General features: G+C 36.7%; 1 protein-coding gene across 2 annotated transcripts in view; it reads right to left on the bottom strand.

Moving 5' to 3' along the window:
* ANO3 (anoctamin 3) overlaps positions 1–15,309 on the bottom strand; it is a 433,470-nt gene that overhangs the window by 158,257 nt on the left and 259,904 nt on the right. For both annotated transcript variants that reach the window (XM_082476760.1, XM_082476761.1), the window contains exon 4: positions 4,872–4,990. In XM_082476760.1, coding sequence (XP_082332886.1) covers positions 4,872–4,990 — 119 coding nt within the window. The remainder of the gene's footprint in view (positions 1–4,871; positions 4,991–15,309) is intronic.

Here is a 15,309-nt window from a genome sequence, read left to right as displayed (position 1 = left end):
TGAAATGGATAAAAGTGGACACATTTACATAGATGCTAAAAGAGTGAATCCAAAAACATCTAGGTGATGCATTACATTTTCGAATTTGAATAGAAGTGCAGTAAGACTAACAGGACATTAGGCTAGGATTTCTTGGCTTGAACAGCTGTGGTATGTTACCATCATCACACATTATTCTCTTACTTTTCTATCAAAAACAAAACATGCATACAGGTTTAACTATTTCTTCTTAACTTTACTATTCTAAAGTTCAAGTCTAGTCAAAGCAAGATTTGGGAAATGGCTACCGTTGAGCAGAAATGAAGTGGCGGGTATCATTGGTGGCATGTGCTAAATTTTAGAGAAGCTGATAACACAAATTTTATTTAATCTTAGTTCATTTTCTAATTATTTGAAACATATCATGTTTGTCTTCCCATTAACTGGTGCAATAAGTACCTTAAGGAACAACATCTGCTTTTTCTCAACTTTTCTTATAATTTGTCTCAGGCTCAGTTCTCTTGAAACAATGCTTTACTGATAGTAGAGACTCTCCTATGCCAATCAGACAGACATAGGGAGGCAGATGAAGTAAACAGAGAGAGAAACTCCTGATTTGTGAAGATAACCTACGTATTATCAGCATAAAATTGTAAACCCCCTTTAACAAAACAAAACCAAAGAGGAATGAATAAATCTCGCACAAACATTTATTTCTGTATCTACTTACTACAGTTCAGAATCATTATGACAGTAATGTTTAAATTGTGCCATATTTCTTCACTAACACACTGATGGTGGCTAATGAAGGGATTTGCAAAATTAATCCAGGTCAAACTAAATCAAACATCACAGGAAAAGATATTTTCAAGGAAGTGATTATTGGCTATTGTCCATGCAGTGATAACCAAAAGCTAAGTCATTCCTTGGGTTAAACTGCATTTAATATCCAAATTTCTTTTACAAAGGCATTCCCACTTTAATCAATAAGAAGCAATTTTTAAAAATGAGCTTGGACTGAGTCAGAATTTCTATTGGAAAGTATCAAAAGGGGATGGTATTCGGTGCTGGATGACCATATTCAGATGCTTTGAAGAATCCGCAAAAGAATTTTAGGAATGGTGGGATTGCTGGAGCCATGGATTTTTAAAACTGAACCCCAACCCAGTGACTCATTTGCTGATGAACTATAGTTTCAATGAGGTGTTCTCAACCTCCAAGTTGTTATAAAAACCTTCCATATAGTTCAATATCTGTAAACCAATCAATGTGATATACCACATTAACAAACTGAAAAATAAAAATCATATGATCAGCTCCATAGATTCAGCGAAAGCTTTTGACAAAATTCAACATCCATTTACAATAAAAACTCCCACCAGGGACTTCCTCGTGGTGCAGTGGTTAAGAAGCCACCTACCAAGGCAGGGGACACGAGTTCGAGCCCTGGTCTGGGAAGATCCCACATGCCGCAGAGCAACAAAGCCCATGCACCACAAGTACTGAGCCTGTGTTCTAGAGCCCAGGAGCCACAACTACTGAGCCCGCATGTCACAACTACTGAAGCCCGCGTGCCTAGAGCCTGTGCTCCGCAACAAGAGAAGCCACTGCAACGAGAAGCCTGCGCACCACAACGAAGAGTAGCCCCCACCTGCCACAACTAGAGAAAGCCTGCACACAGCAATGAAGACCCAATGCAGCCAAAAATAAATAAATAAATAAATAAATAAATCTATTAAAAAAATAAGAATAAAAAATAAACCCCCCCACCAAAATGGGTATAGAGGGAACATACTTCAATATATATGGAAAACCTACAGCTAACATCATACTCAACAGTGAAAAGCTGAAAGCATTGATTCTAAGATCAGGGACAAGACAAGGCTGCTCATTCTCACCACTTTTATTCAACATAGTATTGGAAGTCCTAGCCCCAGCAATCAGACAATAAAAATAAATAAACGGAATCCAAATTGGAAAGGAAGAAGTAAAACTGCCAATATTTGCAGGTGCTATGATACTGTACATAGAAAATCCTAAAGATACCACCCAAAAAACTACTAGAACTCATCAATGAATTCTGAAAAGTTGCAGGATACAAAATTAATATATGAAAATATGTTGCACTTCTATACACTAACAACAAACAACCAGAAAGAGAAATTTTTTAAAAAATCACATTTACAACTGCATCAAAAAGAATAAAATACCTAGGCATAAATCTACCTAACAGTGTAAAAGGCTTATACTTGGAAAACTGACACTGATGAAAGTAATCAAAGGCCACACAAACAGATGGAAAGATATACCATGCTCATGGATTGAAAGAATTAATATTGTTAAAATGACCATACTACCCGAGGCATTCTATGGATTCAATGCAATCCCTGTCAAAATACCAATGGCATTTTTCACAGAACTAGAACAAATAATTCTAAAATCTGCATGGAAACATAAAAGACCCCAAATAGCCAAAAACAATCTTGAGAAAGAAGAGTAAAGCTGGAGTTATCATGCTATGTGATTTCAAACTATACTACAAAGCTAAAATAATCAAAACAGTATGGTACTGGCACAAAAACAGACACACAGATCAATGGAACAGAATAGAGAGCCCAGTAATTAACCCACACTTGTGTGGGCAATGATTCTGTGACAAAGGATATAAGAATATACAATGGGAAAAGACAGTCTCTTCAATAAATGTTGGGAAAACCGGAAAACTACATGCAAAAAAATCAAACTGGACTGCTTTCTCACACCATGCACAAAAATAAATTAAAATGAATTAAAGACTTAAATGTAAGACCTGAAGCCATGAAACTTCTAGGACAAAATATAGGCAGTATGCTCTTTGACATCAGTCTCAACAATATTTTCTGAATATGTCTCCTTAGGCAAGGGAAACAAAATAAAAAATAAACAAATGGGACTACATTATATTAAAAAGCTTTTGCACAGTAAAAGAAACTATCAACAAAATAAAAAGGCCACCTACTGAATGAGAGAAGACATTTGCAAACAATATTTCCAATAAGTGGTTAATAGCCAAAATACACAAAGAACTCATATCAAAAAACCAAAAAAATCCTATTAAAAAATGGTCAGAGGATTTGAATAGACATTTTTCCAAAGAAGACATATAGATGGCCAACAGGTACAGGAAAAGATACTCAGCATCAGTAATTATCAGGGAAATGCAGATCAAAATGACAATGAGATATCACCTCACACATGTCAGAATGGCTGTTAACAAAAAGACAACAAATAACAAGTGTTGGCAAGAATGTGGGGAAAAGGGGACACTTGTGCATTTTTACTGGAAATGTAAATTGGTGCAGCCACCATGGAAAAACAGTATGGAGACTCCTCAAAAAATTTAAAATCGAACTGCCATATGATACAGCAATACCACTCCTGGGTATTTGCCTGAAGAAAACAAAAACACTAATTAGAAAAGATACATGCACCCTTATGTTCGTTGCACCCTTATTTACAATAGCCAAGATGTGGAAGCAACCTACGTGCCCATCAATAGATGAATGGATAATGAAGATGTGGTATATATATTAAATGGAATACTACTTAGCCATAAGAAGAATGAAATCTTGCCATTTGTGACAACATGGATGGACCTAGAGGGTATTATGCTTAGTGAAATAAGTCAGAGAGAGAGAGAAAAATACTGTATGATTTCACTTATATGTGGAATCTAAAAAACAAAACAAATGGACAAATATAAAACAGAAACAGAGTTATAGGTAGAACAAACAGGTGGTTGCCAGACAGGAAGGGGATGAGGGGAGGAAAGAAATAAGTGAGGGAGATTAAGAGGTACAAACTTCCAGTTGCAAAATAAATGAGTCATGGGTATGAAATATACAGTGTGGGGAATATAGTCAATAAGTATGTAATATCTTTATATGGTGACATATCATAACTAGACTTATCATGGTGATCATTTTGAAACGTATAAAAATACCAGATCACTGTTGTGTAATAGAAACCAACATCGTGTTGTAGGTCAGTCATACTTTAAAAACAAACAAACAAAGAATCTCATAGAAAAAGAGATCAGATTTATGGTTAATAGAGGTGGGGAGTGGGTGAGGGGGAATTGAATGAAGGCAGTTACAAGGTAAAAACTTCCAGTTATAAGATAATTAAGTACTAGGGATGTAAAGATAAAACATGATAACTGTGACGAACACTGCTGTATGCCGTATATGGAAGTTGTTAAGAGAATAAATTCTAAGAGTTCTTATTACAAGAAAAAAATATATATTTTTCCCTTTGTTTGATTGTGCATCTATATGAGACAATGGATGTTCACTTAACTTATTCTGGTAATCATTTCATGATGTATGTAAGTCAAAAAATTATACTGTACACCTTAAACTTATAAGTGTTGTGTCAATTATATCTCAATAAAACTGAAAGAAAAACAAAAAATTTTGTCAAGTAGACAACATGATTCTAATTCTACAGATGATGAAAACAAGGCTAAGTGAGTTTAATTAACCTGCCAAGTTACCACAACTATAAGTACTGGAACTGTAATTCAAATCTTGGTTCACTTGATACTAAAATCCATGTTCTCATTAAAACATGGTGCCTTTCAAAAAACAAGAAACGTGAAGGAATAAGCCTCTAAAGAAAATTTTACTGAATAATTTCATGTTTCAGAATGTTTGTAAAATTCTGTTTGATAGTATAAATGAATATGATGTCTACACATAACATAAAGTTTCAATTTTAAGTCCTTAAGATATATATTAACCTGTGTGGCCTCTTATTCTCTCCAGCACAATATCGATTAAAATTGAAAAGAACTGAATGGATTTAGAAGTTAGAGTCTTCAAATGACTTATTGATTGTTTAGTTTGCATTACCTTAGGCAATCTGGGCTTGGGTTCAGAATTATTTTGGGGGACAAAGTCTTTAATGAGGCGAGATCGGTCATAATTAGCATGTTCTGATTCATCCGTGTAATCCTTATCTTTTCCTAGGGCTAGAAAAGAGAAAGAGAAAATTACATCCATTTTTATCCTTCTTCCTTTTCTCTCTCTTTAAATATACTAAGCTCTCTTTTTTCATGTTTTCCCAAGGTAACCAGGTATAATTTTCATATGACCCATGCATCTAATAAATAAGCAAAAAAGGTAGTAACAGGGAATCTTGCCTATTATTGGATTAATGTCAACACTCCAGTAACTTGCAAAAAAATTAAATGCATCTCTGTTATTTAATGTACTTAAACTTTTTGAAAACAAAATTAGTCATGCAAACGCCATTGGACACATCATTTCTTTTGAACTTGAAGATCGAGATATTTGCAAGAATTCAATAGAATTTTGCTTTTTTTTTTTTTTTTTTTTTTTTTTTTTTATTTTTTTTTTTTAATTTTTATTTATTTATTTATTTTTAATTTATGGCTATGTTGGGTCTTCGTTTCTGTGCGAGGGCTTTCACTAGTTGTGGCAAGTGGGGGTCACTCTTCATCGCTGTGCGCGGGCCTCTCACTATCGCGGCCTCTCTTGTTGCGGAGCACAGGCTCCAGACGCGCAGGCTCAGTAATTATGGCTCACGGGCCCAGCCGCTCCGCGGCATGTGGGATCTTCCCAGACCAGGGCTCGAACCCGTGTTCCCTGCATTAGCAGGCAGATTCTCAACCACTGCGCCACCAGGGAAGCCCGAATTTTGCTTTTTTTAAAGCAAAATTTAAGCACTTATTTGCTTAATTAAAAAAAACTATTGATTTTGGTCATTTATTTTTAAAAAATTTGCAGTTTTATAAATGTGAATTTGAAGAGAGTAAGAAGTCTGAGAAATCATAGAAGAAAAGCTAACAAACTTTACAAGAAAGATTTAAAAAATATTAGGAGATTGAAATGAAACCACAACAGCAAAAAAGGAGGAAGAACATTGAAATATGGCAGTTACCACTGGAATAATCAGAAAGGGTAAACCACAAACATGTAAGAACTTATATGTAAGAACTTATATGAATAATGAGCAAGCTATAATCAATGTAAAGGAGTATAAAATAGGAAATATCCATGGCGGTTGGGATTTGTGTTCCAGGTGATACAAGTATCTCTTCAAATTCAAAAAGATTCCTAAATATTCAGTCTTTTCAAATAAATTAAAATGTTTTGGAATTATTGTATTCAATGTGTTGATACTTACCAACAACGAATTTTGACATAGACAACTATATATAGTGTTTTCAAGAGTTCAGTTGTGTGACTTAGCATTGTAACAAAATAAAATAATTTTGTTTACACTACATGCATTAGTTTCTTTTATTAGTAATGCTTAAGATCTGCTATAACATATGGAATGTGATGCACAGCTAGCAGTATCAGGTTATTAGCAGTGGTATGAACTAAGAATGAACAGATCACAGTACATCTTAGGATGTAATTAATTACCAATTATGTTAAAATGCTCTAGGCATTTGAGTTATACCTACAGCTATTAATAATAATAGCTATCACTGATTGATGGTTAACATTTGCTGAGCACATACTAAGAGCCAGAAACTTTACATATATAATTTCCTTTAATCCTTATAACAACTCTATGAAGTGTGTACGATTTTTACCTACACTTAATAATAAATAAACTAAGGCATATGGAAATTAAGTAGCATGGCAAAATCACTAAACCAGTAGGGGGTGCATCAAAAACATCCAGATTGACTCCGAAGCTGATGTTCGTGAATATATCAATACTATAATGTTTCCCTAGATTTAGGTAAATTACATTTCATTTATTTAACAATTATTTATTAAACACCTATGATATGCCAGATATTCTTTTAGGACATATAGCAAGAAACAGAACCCTGCCTTCATGGAAGATTCAAGTAAGAGAAGAAAAAACAATAAGCAACAACAAAAAATACATAAAATATTAGGTATGCTTTGTGGTCAGTGCATTGGAGAAAAATACAGTAAGGAGGAAAGATGCAGGTGTACAAGGTGGAGAGGACAGATGTTATTTTAGTACAGAGGATTGCAGTAACATTTGAGCAAAGACCCGATGAGGTGAGGCAGTAAGTCACACAGGTAAAGTGGAGGAAGAATCATCTAGATGGAGAAAGTAAAAAGTGTAAACAGCAATAGGTAAACGGCATATGCTCTTGATGAGAGTGCACTGGCCTGTGGGTCACAAGACCATCATTTCTCATCCTAAATCTGCCGTGTCCTAACCAAGTAATTTCCTTTCCCTGAGAGTCTATTTCTTCATCTGTAAAACAGAGATTTTTGAAGACGTTCTCAAAGAGTCCTCAAACTCTAAAAGTTATTTGATTACTAATTTAAGTTTATAAAAGATAAAATTCAATTTATGTTAATTAATGCATTTCATTTCCCATGGAACACAGTAAATAAAATTTATAGAAGTTTTTCACTCATTTAAATCTTATTCCACTCACAATTTAATTTTATGCAGAGGTTTTTAAGTTTTGTTTAGTTTGACTTTCTTTCTTTTCTTTGTCTTTAATTCTTATGACACAGACATTCCTGGAATAAGAACATACCTACATCATCTTGCCGGAGGAAAGCTCAGTTTTTAAAGACGTGCCAAAAGCCACAAATTTCACAAAAACTTTTCAAATCTTCTTCCGTTCCTTCTTGCCCCAAGGCCCCAACTAGAACTGCTCATTTTTCTCTTCCAAATTGCCTCATATTTTTCCCCTTCCCCCACCCCCACCCTTCTCTTTTCTTTTCCCTTCCTTCCTCCCTTGTCCTCTCTCTTCATCTTTTCCTTCCTTGCTTTTTTTCTTTTTATGCCTCCTTTTATTTTTCTGAATTTAGAAAAAATTCTCCTAGGGCCATGTTCTCTTAATTATTTGTATTTTAATTTACTACAGAGTCCAGTACAGCTTGATCATTAGTAGATGAGTTAATTAAAAGAAGAAGAAGGAAAAAATGTACTTATTTTGGAAAATCTTGATCCTAAATGATATAATTTTAAATTCCCCTTTATTGTTAGGAATGTAGATATGTTTATCTTTCTTATTGTCATTTTCCTTGACATTACACAAAAGGATTCTTCTGTTATATAAAATAGCTTTCTTTCTTTTTTTTTTTTTACTACTATCAAGATTGCAAACTCCTGTCCTCATAATGTAAATGGTGCCACTGTCTTTCACAATGTTCATACAATGCTCCTCAGCTTAGAAATTAGAAATCTCTATCCTTAGTGACATAGCATGTATTATTCCTGAATATAAAAAGGTCTTAAAGTTGTTTGTGTTCTTTTTTAAAATACTTGATTTTTTTCTCACACTAACTATATACAGTATTACTTACAACTAATGTTTTTTAACATGGATAGCTAATAATTACTTAATGTATCAGGTATCATTCATTCATTAAATTAATGTATTGAGTTATGCCGTGCAGTGTACCAGAAACTATTCCAGGTTGAGGATACAGTAGGAACCACAATGAACAAAAATCTTTACCTTCATGAAGTCGACAGTGATGAAATTAAGGAAAGAACAAATATACCACTTACATATTAGAAGGTCATGTCGTCAATAAAGAAATATAAAGAAGGGCAGGGAGATAAAGAGTATGGGGAGGGCAGAAATTTGCAATTTTAAATAAAATTGTTTAAGAATGGCTTCCCTGAGGTAACACTGGAGCAAAAATGCCAATTTGTAATATCATCAGAGGCAAAGGGTACAACAAATGCAAAGACCCTGAGGTGGCAGCATGCTTTCCCTGTCTGTTCACAGACAAGGAGATCAGTGTGGCAGTGAGGAGTGAGCAAGGGTGAGAGTGGCAGAATATCCTGTAGAGTGGTAATGGAGGAAGTGGGAGCACATCAGGATTGGGGCCATTAGAAAGATTTTGGTTTTCATCCTGAGTTAAACAGTGTCACTGGATGAATTTGAGCAGCGGATGACATCATCTCTCTTAGATTTTAACAAAATTATTCTGATTGCTGAGATGAAGATAGGTTGAAGGGGCCAACGGCAAAGGCAAAGAGACTAGTCAGGAGCTGTTGCAACAATCAGGGAGAGAGGATGTGGTTTGCATCAGGGTGGCAGCAAGACTGAGAAATGATCAGATTGAGAATATATTTTTAAGGGAAAACTAACAGAATTCTATTGGTCATGGTGTATCAAAGAGAGACTTCAACAATAATCCTAATGTTTTTGGCTTGAGCAATGGGAAGGGTGCCATTTTTCACATAATATTTTACTAAATCCTTTAAAGGTATTGTTACCAGCCTCCATTAGCATGAGGAAATTTAGGCAGTTACCTAGGATATCACATTTAGTGTATGGCAGAATTAGAGTCCAGGAAATCTGGCTCTAAATCTTACATTCCCAGCTACTATGTAACATTGCTTCTTGTAGTATTGGAGAGATGATGATTTTGGAAACTTTAAGGCAACAAAATATTTACAAATGAAAAAAAAAGTGGGTTATTAAAAAATGCAGTATACTTGTTGAATGAAAAATGGGTGAAATTTCTAGATTATAGACAAAGCTCTCTATCTTCCTGAAGTTGACAATGATGTATAGATAAATATTAATATCCCAATAGATAATGATAAAGACTATCAACAGACAAGTAATAAAAAGTGAGACACATTTAGTAAAAACATTTATTTTTATGTGGTTTAATATTCTCTGTGACCAATAATTTAAATAAAAATGGTACTCTTTTATGCTAGTACATAAATATTCTTTTGCATCTTTTGTTTTTAATTAAAATACCCATTGCTAGAAAGATGCTAGGGAAACTGGTATCATCATTTATTTTCTGTACCAACGTAAGTTAGTAAAACCTTTGGAACAAAATGTGTCAATATGTTTTAACAGAATGACTGGAGAGTAATCCTAAAGTTATAATCTAAAAGAAAGAAAACCTATGTTCACAAGCATGTTCACCAAGCCTATGGATACTATACTACAGAGACCACTGCCATCTTAATAAACAGCAACTCAATTCTTCGAGTTACATAGGCCAAAATCCTGACTCCTCATTTTCTCTTATCCCAATGTCTGATCCTTAAGTAAATTCTGTTGACTTAGCACAAAGCATCATTTTTCTGCTTTGCTTTACTCTTTAGCTTATATCATTACCTAACATGCCGTACATTTTCACTTACTTATCTTCATTTATTATCTGTTTCCTTCAGCAAGGTATTTGGGTGCTGGGTTTTCACTTTGTTCACTTTTGTTGTCTTTTTGTTCACTGCTTCATCCCTAACATCTAGAACAACTAAGGATACTTAGTTGCCATTCAATATATATTTGTTGAATAACTAAATGGATTTAAATGCTCAGCAAATCTTACCTGAACTATCTTCAAATTATATTTAGAAACTGATCATTTGTCAATACTTGATAACAGTTTCTTAATCCAAGCCATCACTATCTCTTGAGTAGAAGTCTATAAGAGTCTTCCTAACTGATCTGTTCCTATCTTTTGCTCCTATTACATGGCAGCCAGAGTAGTCCTTTTAAAACCTAAGTTAAATCACGTTAACCTTTACTCAAAACCTTCCAATAATTTTGTAGCTCTAAGTAAAAGTCATAGTCCATAATATGACACACCGTGTATGCATCATCTGTCTCCTTACTACCACATCTCATCCCTGTCCTACAACCCTACCCTACCCTCACTTCCTCCAGTCCAGCTGCACTGGGTCCCTTGATGTTAAGTATACTCTCACCACAGGACCTTTGCACTTGCTCCTCTCTCTGTCAAGAATGCTCAATCCCTTTTTCAGTCAGAGTTCTGCTCATGTCACATCAGAGAATCTCTCCTTGACCACTGTTTCTAAAATAGAAACTTCTATAGTTCTCTGTCTTCTCATAAGGCTTTATTACTTTTATCAGCACCTGATATAAAATAATACACACATATGCAAAACATACATGCTACATATGTACACGTATATCAGCAACTGACATTGTTATAACATAGCTATATAACATATATATGCTATATGTTTATGCTATATATACACATGTATATATACACATGCATATGTATGTATAAATATATACAAATGAACATATACATGTTCTACATGCATATATTTGTGCTTGTACTTATATGAGAGACAAAGAAAAAAATAGAGAGAGAGTGCTGATAGACGGTTATCTATCTCTTCTCACTGTAAGTGCCATTGGTGAGGTGACTGTTTTGTTCACTGCTACATACCCATTATTTAGCTCATTGTTTAGCATTTTGTAAGCACTTAGTGTCTGTTGAATAAATTGATGAATAGATGGTACTCATATGTGGGACTATTTTCCATTTGTTAAATTGCTAATTTTACAGCCTGACAGCATATAGAAATGTTTAATGTATACTATTAAGTTAAAAAGCTACTTTTCTTCTATTTTGATATATTTTATTTCAAATATGCTTTCCCTTCTGAATGCAACTTTGTAAAACTATGTAAACTTAAGGACAAAGAGTGAAAACTACAGTATGAAAAGAATGTGAAACATTCTCTTATTTTGGCAGAGGAATAGTAGTTTTCCCCTCCCCCTAGACTTTTTTCTGTTATTCTTGCCAGAATTTTATGTGTATTATAAATAGCAGAACTTTAAAAAAATTGCAGCTGGTATTAAGATCTGAGAGTGACAGTGAAGAGGACCACACTGCATTTTGATTAACAAAGCTAATCCTTCTTCCATTAGAAGGATTATCTGAAATATAAACAAAACCTACCAATGTGTTTTGGTTCTGATCAAGGACACAGACCTTATTTGTATGAAATTTGCCCCATGTGGTAAAAATAAATTAAATTTCAAACAAACTGAATAATTTCAACAATAACACTAAATTACAATACCAAATATATATCATATTTCATTATCTTAAGATGCTTTTCCCCCACATTTTAGCATTTCTGAAATCAGGAGGAGGTCAACATTCCATGTATTTATTTAACATAGGAGCAACCCATTTTTCCTAAAAGTGCTTATTAATTTGATGATGCTTTTCACAACTGATAGTGTCTTAAAATCCAGGAAGTTTGATAATTAATAAAAACAGACTTTCAGAAAACAAAAACATCTAACAACTTTCTGGTACAGTAGAAAACAGATAATTTTGATTATGACAAATGGAACTATTGTTGCTCTCCAGTAGGAAGACATACACCCTTTTAAAAATAAATTGTATTTCATCAAAATTAAAAATGTGTACTTTAAAGAATATCATCAAGAAAGAGAGACAACCTACAGAATATGAGAAAAAGTTTGCAAATCATATATCTGATAAGAGACTTGTATATGTATATATAACTCTTACAACTCAATAATAGACAAACAACCCAGTTTAAAAATGGGCAAAAGATCTGGATAGGCATTTCTCTGAAAAAGATATACAAGTGGCAAAAAACCAAAACAAATAAACAAAAATAACCAAACACACGAAAAGATGCTCAACATTACTAGCTCTCAGGGAAATGCAAATCAAACCCACAATGAGACCACTTCATACTCACTAGGATGGGTATAATCAAAAAGAAAGACCATAACAAATGTTGGTGAGAACGTTGAGAAATTGAACCTTCATACACTGCTGGTGGGAGTGAAAAATGGTGCAGCTGCTGCGGAAAACAGTCTGGCAGTTCTTCAAAACTTTTAACATAGAGTTACCATATGATATAGGTATAACACTCAAGAGAAATGAAAACATAATTTCACAAAAAATTTGTACACAAATGCTCATAGAAGCATTATTCATAATAGCCAAAACGTGGAAACAATCAAAATGTCCATCATCTGATGAACAAATAAATAAAATACAGTTTATCCATACCATGGAATATTATTCAGCAATAGAAAGGACTGAAGTACTGATTAATGCAAAAACATGGATGAACCCTGGAAACATTATGCCAGGTGAAAAAAGCCAGTCACAGAGGATCAAATATTGTATGATTCCATTTTTTATGAACTTTTCAGAATAATCTATAGAGACAGAAAGTAAATTGTTATTACCTACAGCTTGGGGCATTGGGTTGGCAATAACAGTTGACTGCTAATAGGTGTGGGATTTCTTTTTGAGGTGACAGGAATTATCTAAATTGACTGTAGTGATGGGTGCATACCTTTGAGAATATGCTAAAAACCGCTGAATTTTCACCCACTACTTTGAGTGGGTGAATTGTATGGTTAAGGCGAATTGTATCTCAATAAAGCCATTATATTAAACAAACAAACAAAAAAACAACCAAGAAACCAAGATTCTCAAAGCTTAAGAAAACCATTTAGTATGTTGAAATAAAGCCTAATGTAATGGAAAGAGAAATAATATTGGTTCCATGAAACCCAAGTTAAAATTCTGGTTATGCCAATTATTAGCTGCGTGGCAGTGGGTCAGTTTCTTAATATGAAAATTGGGGACTGGACCGAGAGAAGATGGCGGAAGAGTAAGACGCGGAGATCACCTTCCTTCCCACAGATACAGTAGAAATACATCTACAAGTGGAACTGCTCCTACAGAACACCCACTGAACGCTGGCAGAAAACGTCCGACCTCCAAAAAGGCAAGAAACTCCCCCCGTACTTGGGTAGGGCAAAAGAAAAAAGAAATAACAGAGACAAAAGAATAGGGACGGCACCTGCACCAGTGGGAGGGAGCTGTGAAGGAGGAAAGATTTCCACGCACTAGGAAGCCCCTTCGCGGGCAGAGACTGCGGGTGGCAGAGGGGGGAAGCTTTGGAGCCACGGAGGAGAGTGCAGCCACAGGGGTGCGGAGGGCAAAGCGGAGAGGTTCCCGCACGGAGGAGCGGTGCCGACCAGCACTCACCAGCCCGAGAGGCTTGCCTGCTCACCCGCCGGGGCGGGCGGGGCTGGGAGCTGAGGCTCCGCTTCGGTCGGATTGCAGGGAGAGGACTGGGGCTGGCGGCGTGAACACAGCCTGAAGGGGTTAGCGCACCACAGCTGGCTGGGAGGGAGACCGGGAAAAGGTCTGCAGCTGCCTGAAGAGGCAAGAGACTTTTTCTTGCCTCTTTGTTTCCTGGTGCGCAAGAAGAGGGGATTCAGAGCGCCACCTAAACGAACTCCAGAGAAGGGCGCGAGCCGCGGCGATCAGCGCGGACCCCAGAGACGGGCGTGAGACGCTGGGGCTGCTGCTGCCGCCTCCAAAAAGCCTGTGTGTGAGCACAGGTCACTCTCCACACCGCCCCTCCCGGGAGCCTGTGCAGCCCACCACTGCCAGGGTCCCGTGATCCAGGGACAACTTCCCCAGGAGAACGCACGGCGTGCCTCAGGCTGGTGCAACGTCACGCCGGCCTCTGACGCCGCCGGCTCGCCCCGCCTCCTCCGTACCCCTCCCTCCCCGGGGCCTGAGTGAGCCAGAGCCCCCGAAGCAGCTGCTCCTTTAACCCCGTCCTGTCTGAGCAAAGAACAGACGCCCTCAGGCGACCTACGCGCAGAGGCGGGTCCAAATCCAAAGCTGAACCCTGGGAGCTGTGCGAACAAAGAAGAGAAAGGGAAATCTCTCCCAGCAGCCTCAGAAGCAGCGGATTAAAACTCCACAAACAACTTGATGTGCCTGCATCTGTTGAATACCTGAATAGACAACGAATCATCCCAAATTCAGTAGGTGGACTTTGGGAGCAGGATATATTAATTTTTCCCCTTTTCCTTTTTTTTGTGAGTGTATATGTATATGCTTCTGGGTGAGATTTTGTCTGTATAGCTTTGCTTTACAATAGCTTTATTTTACTTCACTATATTATAGCCTCTTTCTTTCTTTCTTTCTATTTTTTCTCCCTTTTACTCTGAGCCGTGTGGGCGAAAGGCTCTTGGTGCTCCAGCCAGGCATCAGGGCCGTGCCTCTGAGGTGGGAGAGCCAACTTCAGGACACTGGTCCACAAGAGACCTCCCAGCTCCACGTAATACCAAACGGCAAAAATCTCTCAGAGATCTCCATCTCAACATCAAGACCCAGCTTCACTCAACGACCAGCAAGCTACAGTGCTGGACACCCTATGCCAAACAACTAGCAAGACAGGAACACAGCCCCATCCATTAGCAGAGAGGCTGCCTAAAATCATAATAAGGCCACAGACACCCCAAAATACACCACCAGACGTGGACGTGCCCACCAGAAAGACAAGATCCAGCCTCATCCACCAGAGCTCAGGCACTAGTTCCCTCCACCAGGAAGCCTACACAACCCACTGAACCAACCTTAGCCACTGGGGACAGATACCAAAAACAACAGGAACTACGAACCTGCAGCCTGTGAAAAGGAGACCCCAAACACAGTAAGATAAGCAAAATGAGACGACAGAAAAACACACAGCAGATGAAGGAGCAGGGTCAAA

This window comes from Balaenoptera physalus (assembly GCF_965194825.1).
Source record: "Balaenoptera physalus genome assembly, chromosome: 10".
Taxonomy (NCBI): domain Eukaryota; kingdom Metazoa; phylum Chordata; class Mammalia; order Artiodactyla; family Balaenopteridae; genus Balaenoptera; species Balaenoptera physalus.
This window is presented reverse-complemented; position numbering and strand designations above follow the sequence as displayed.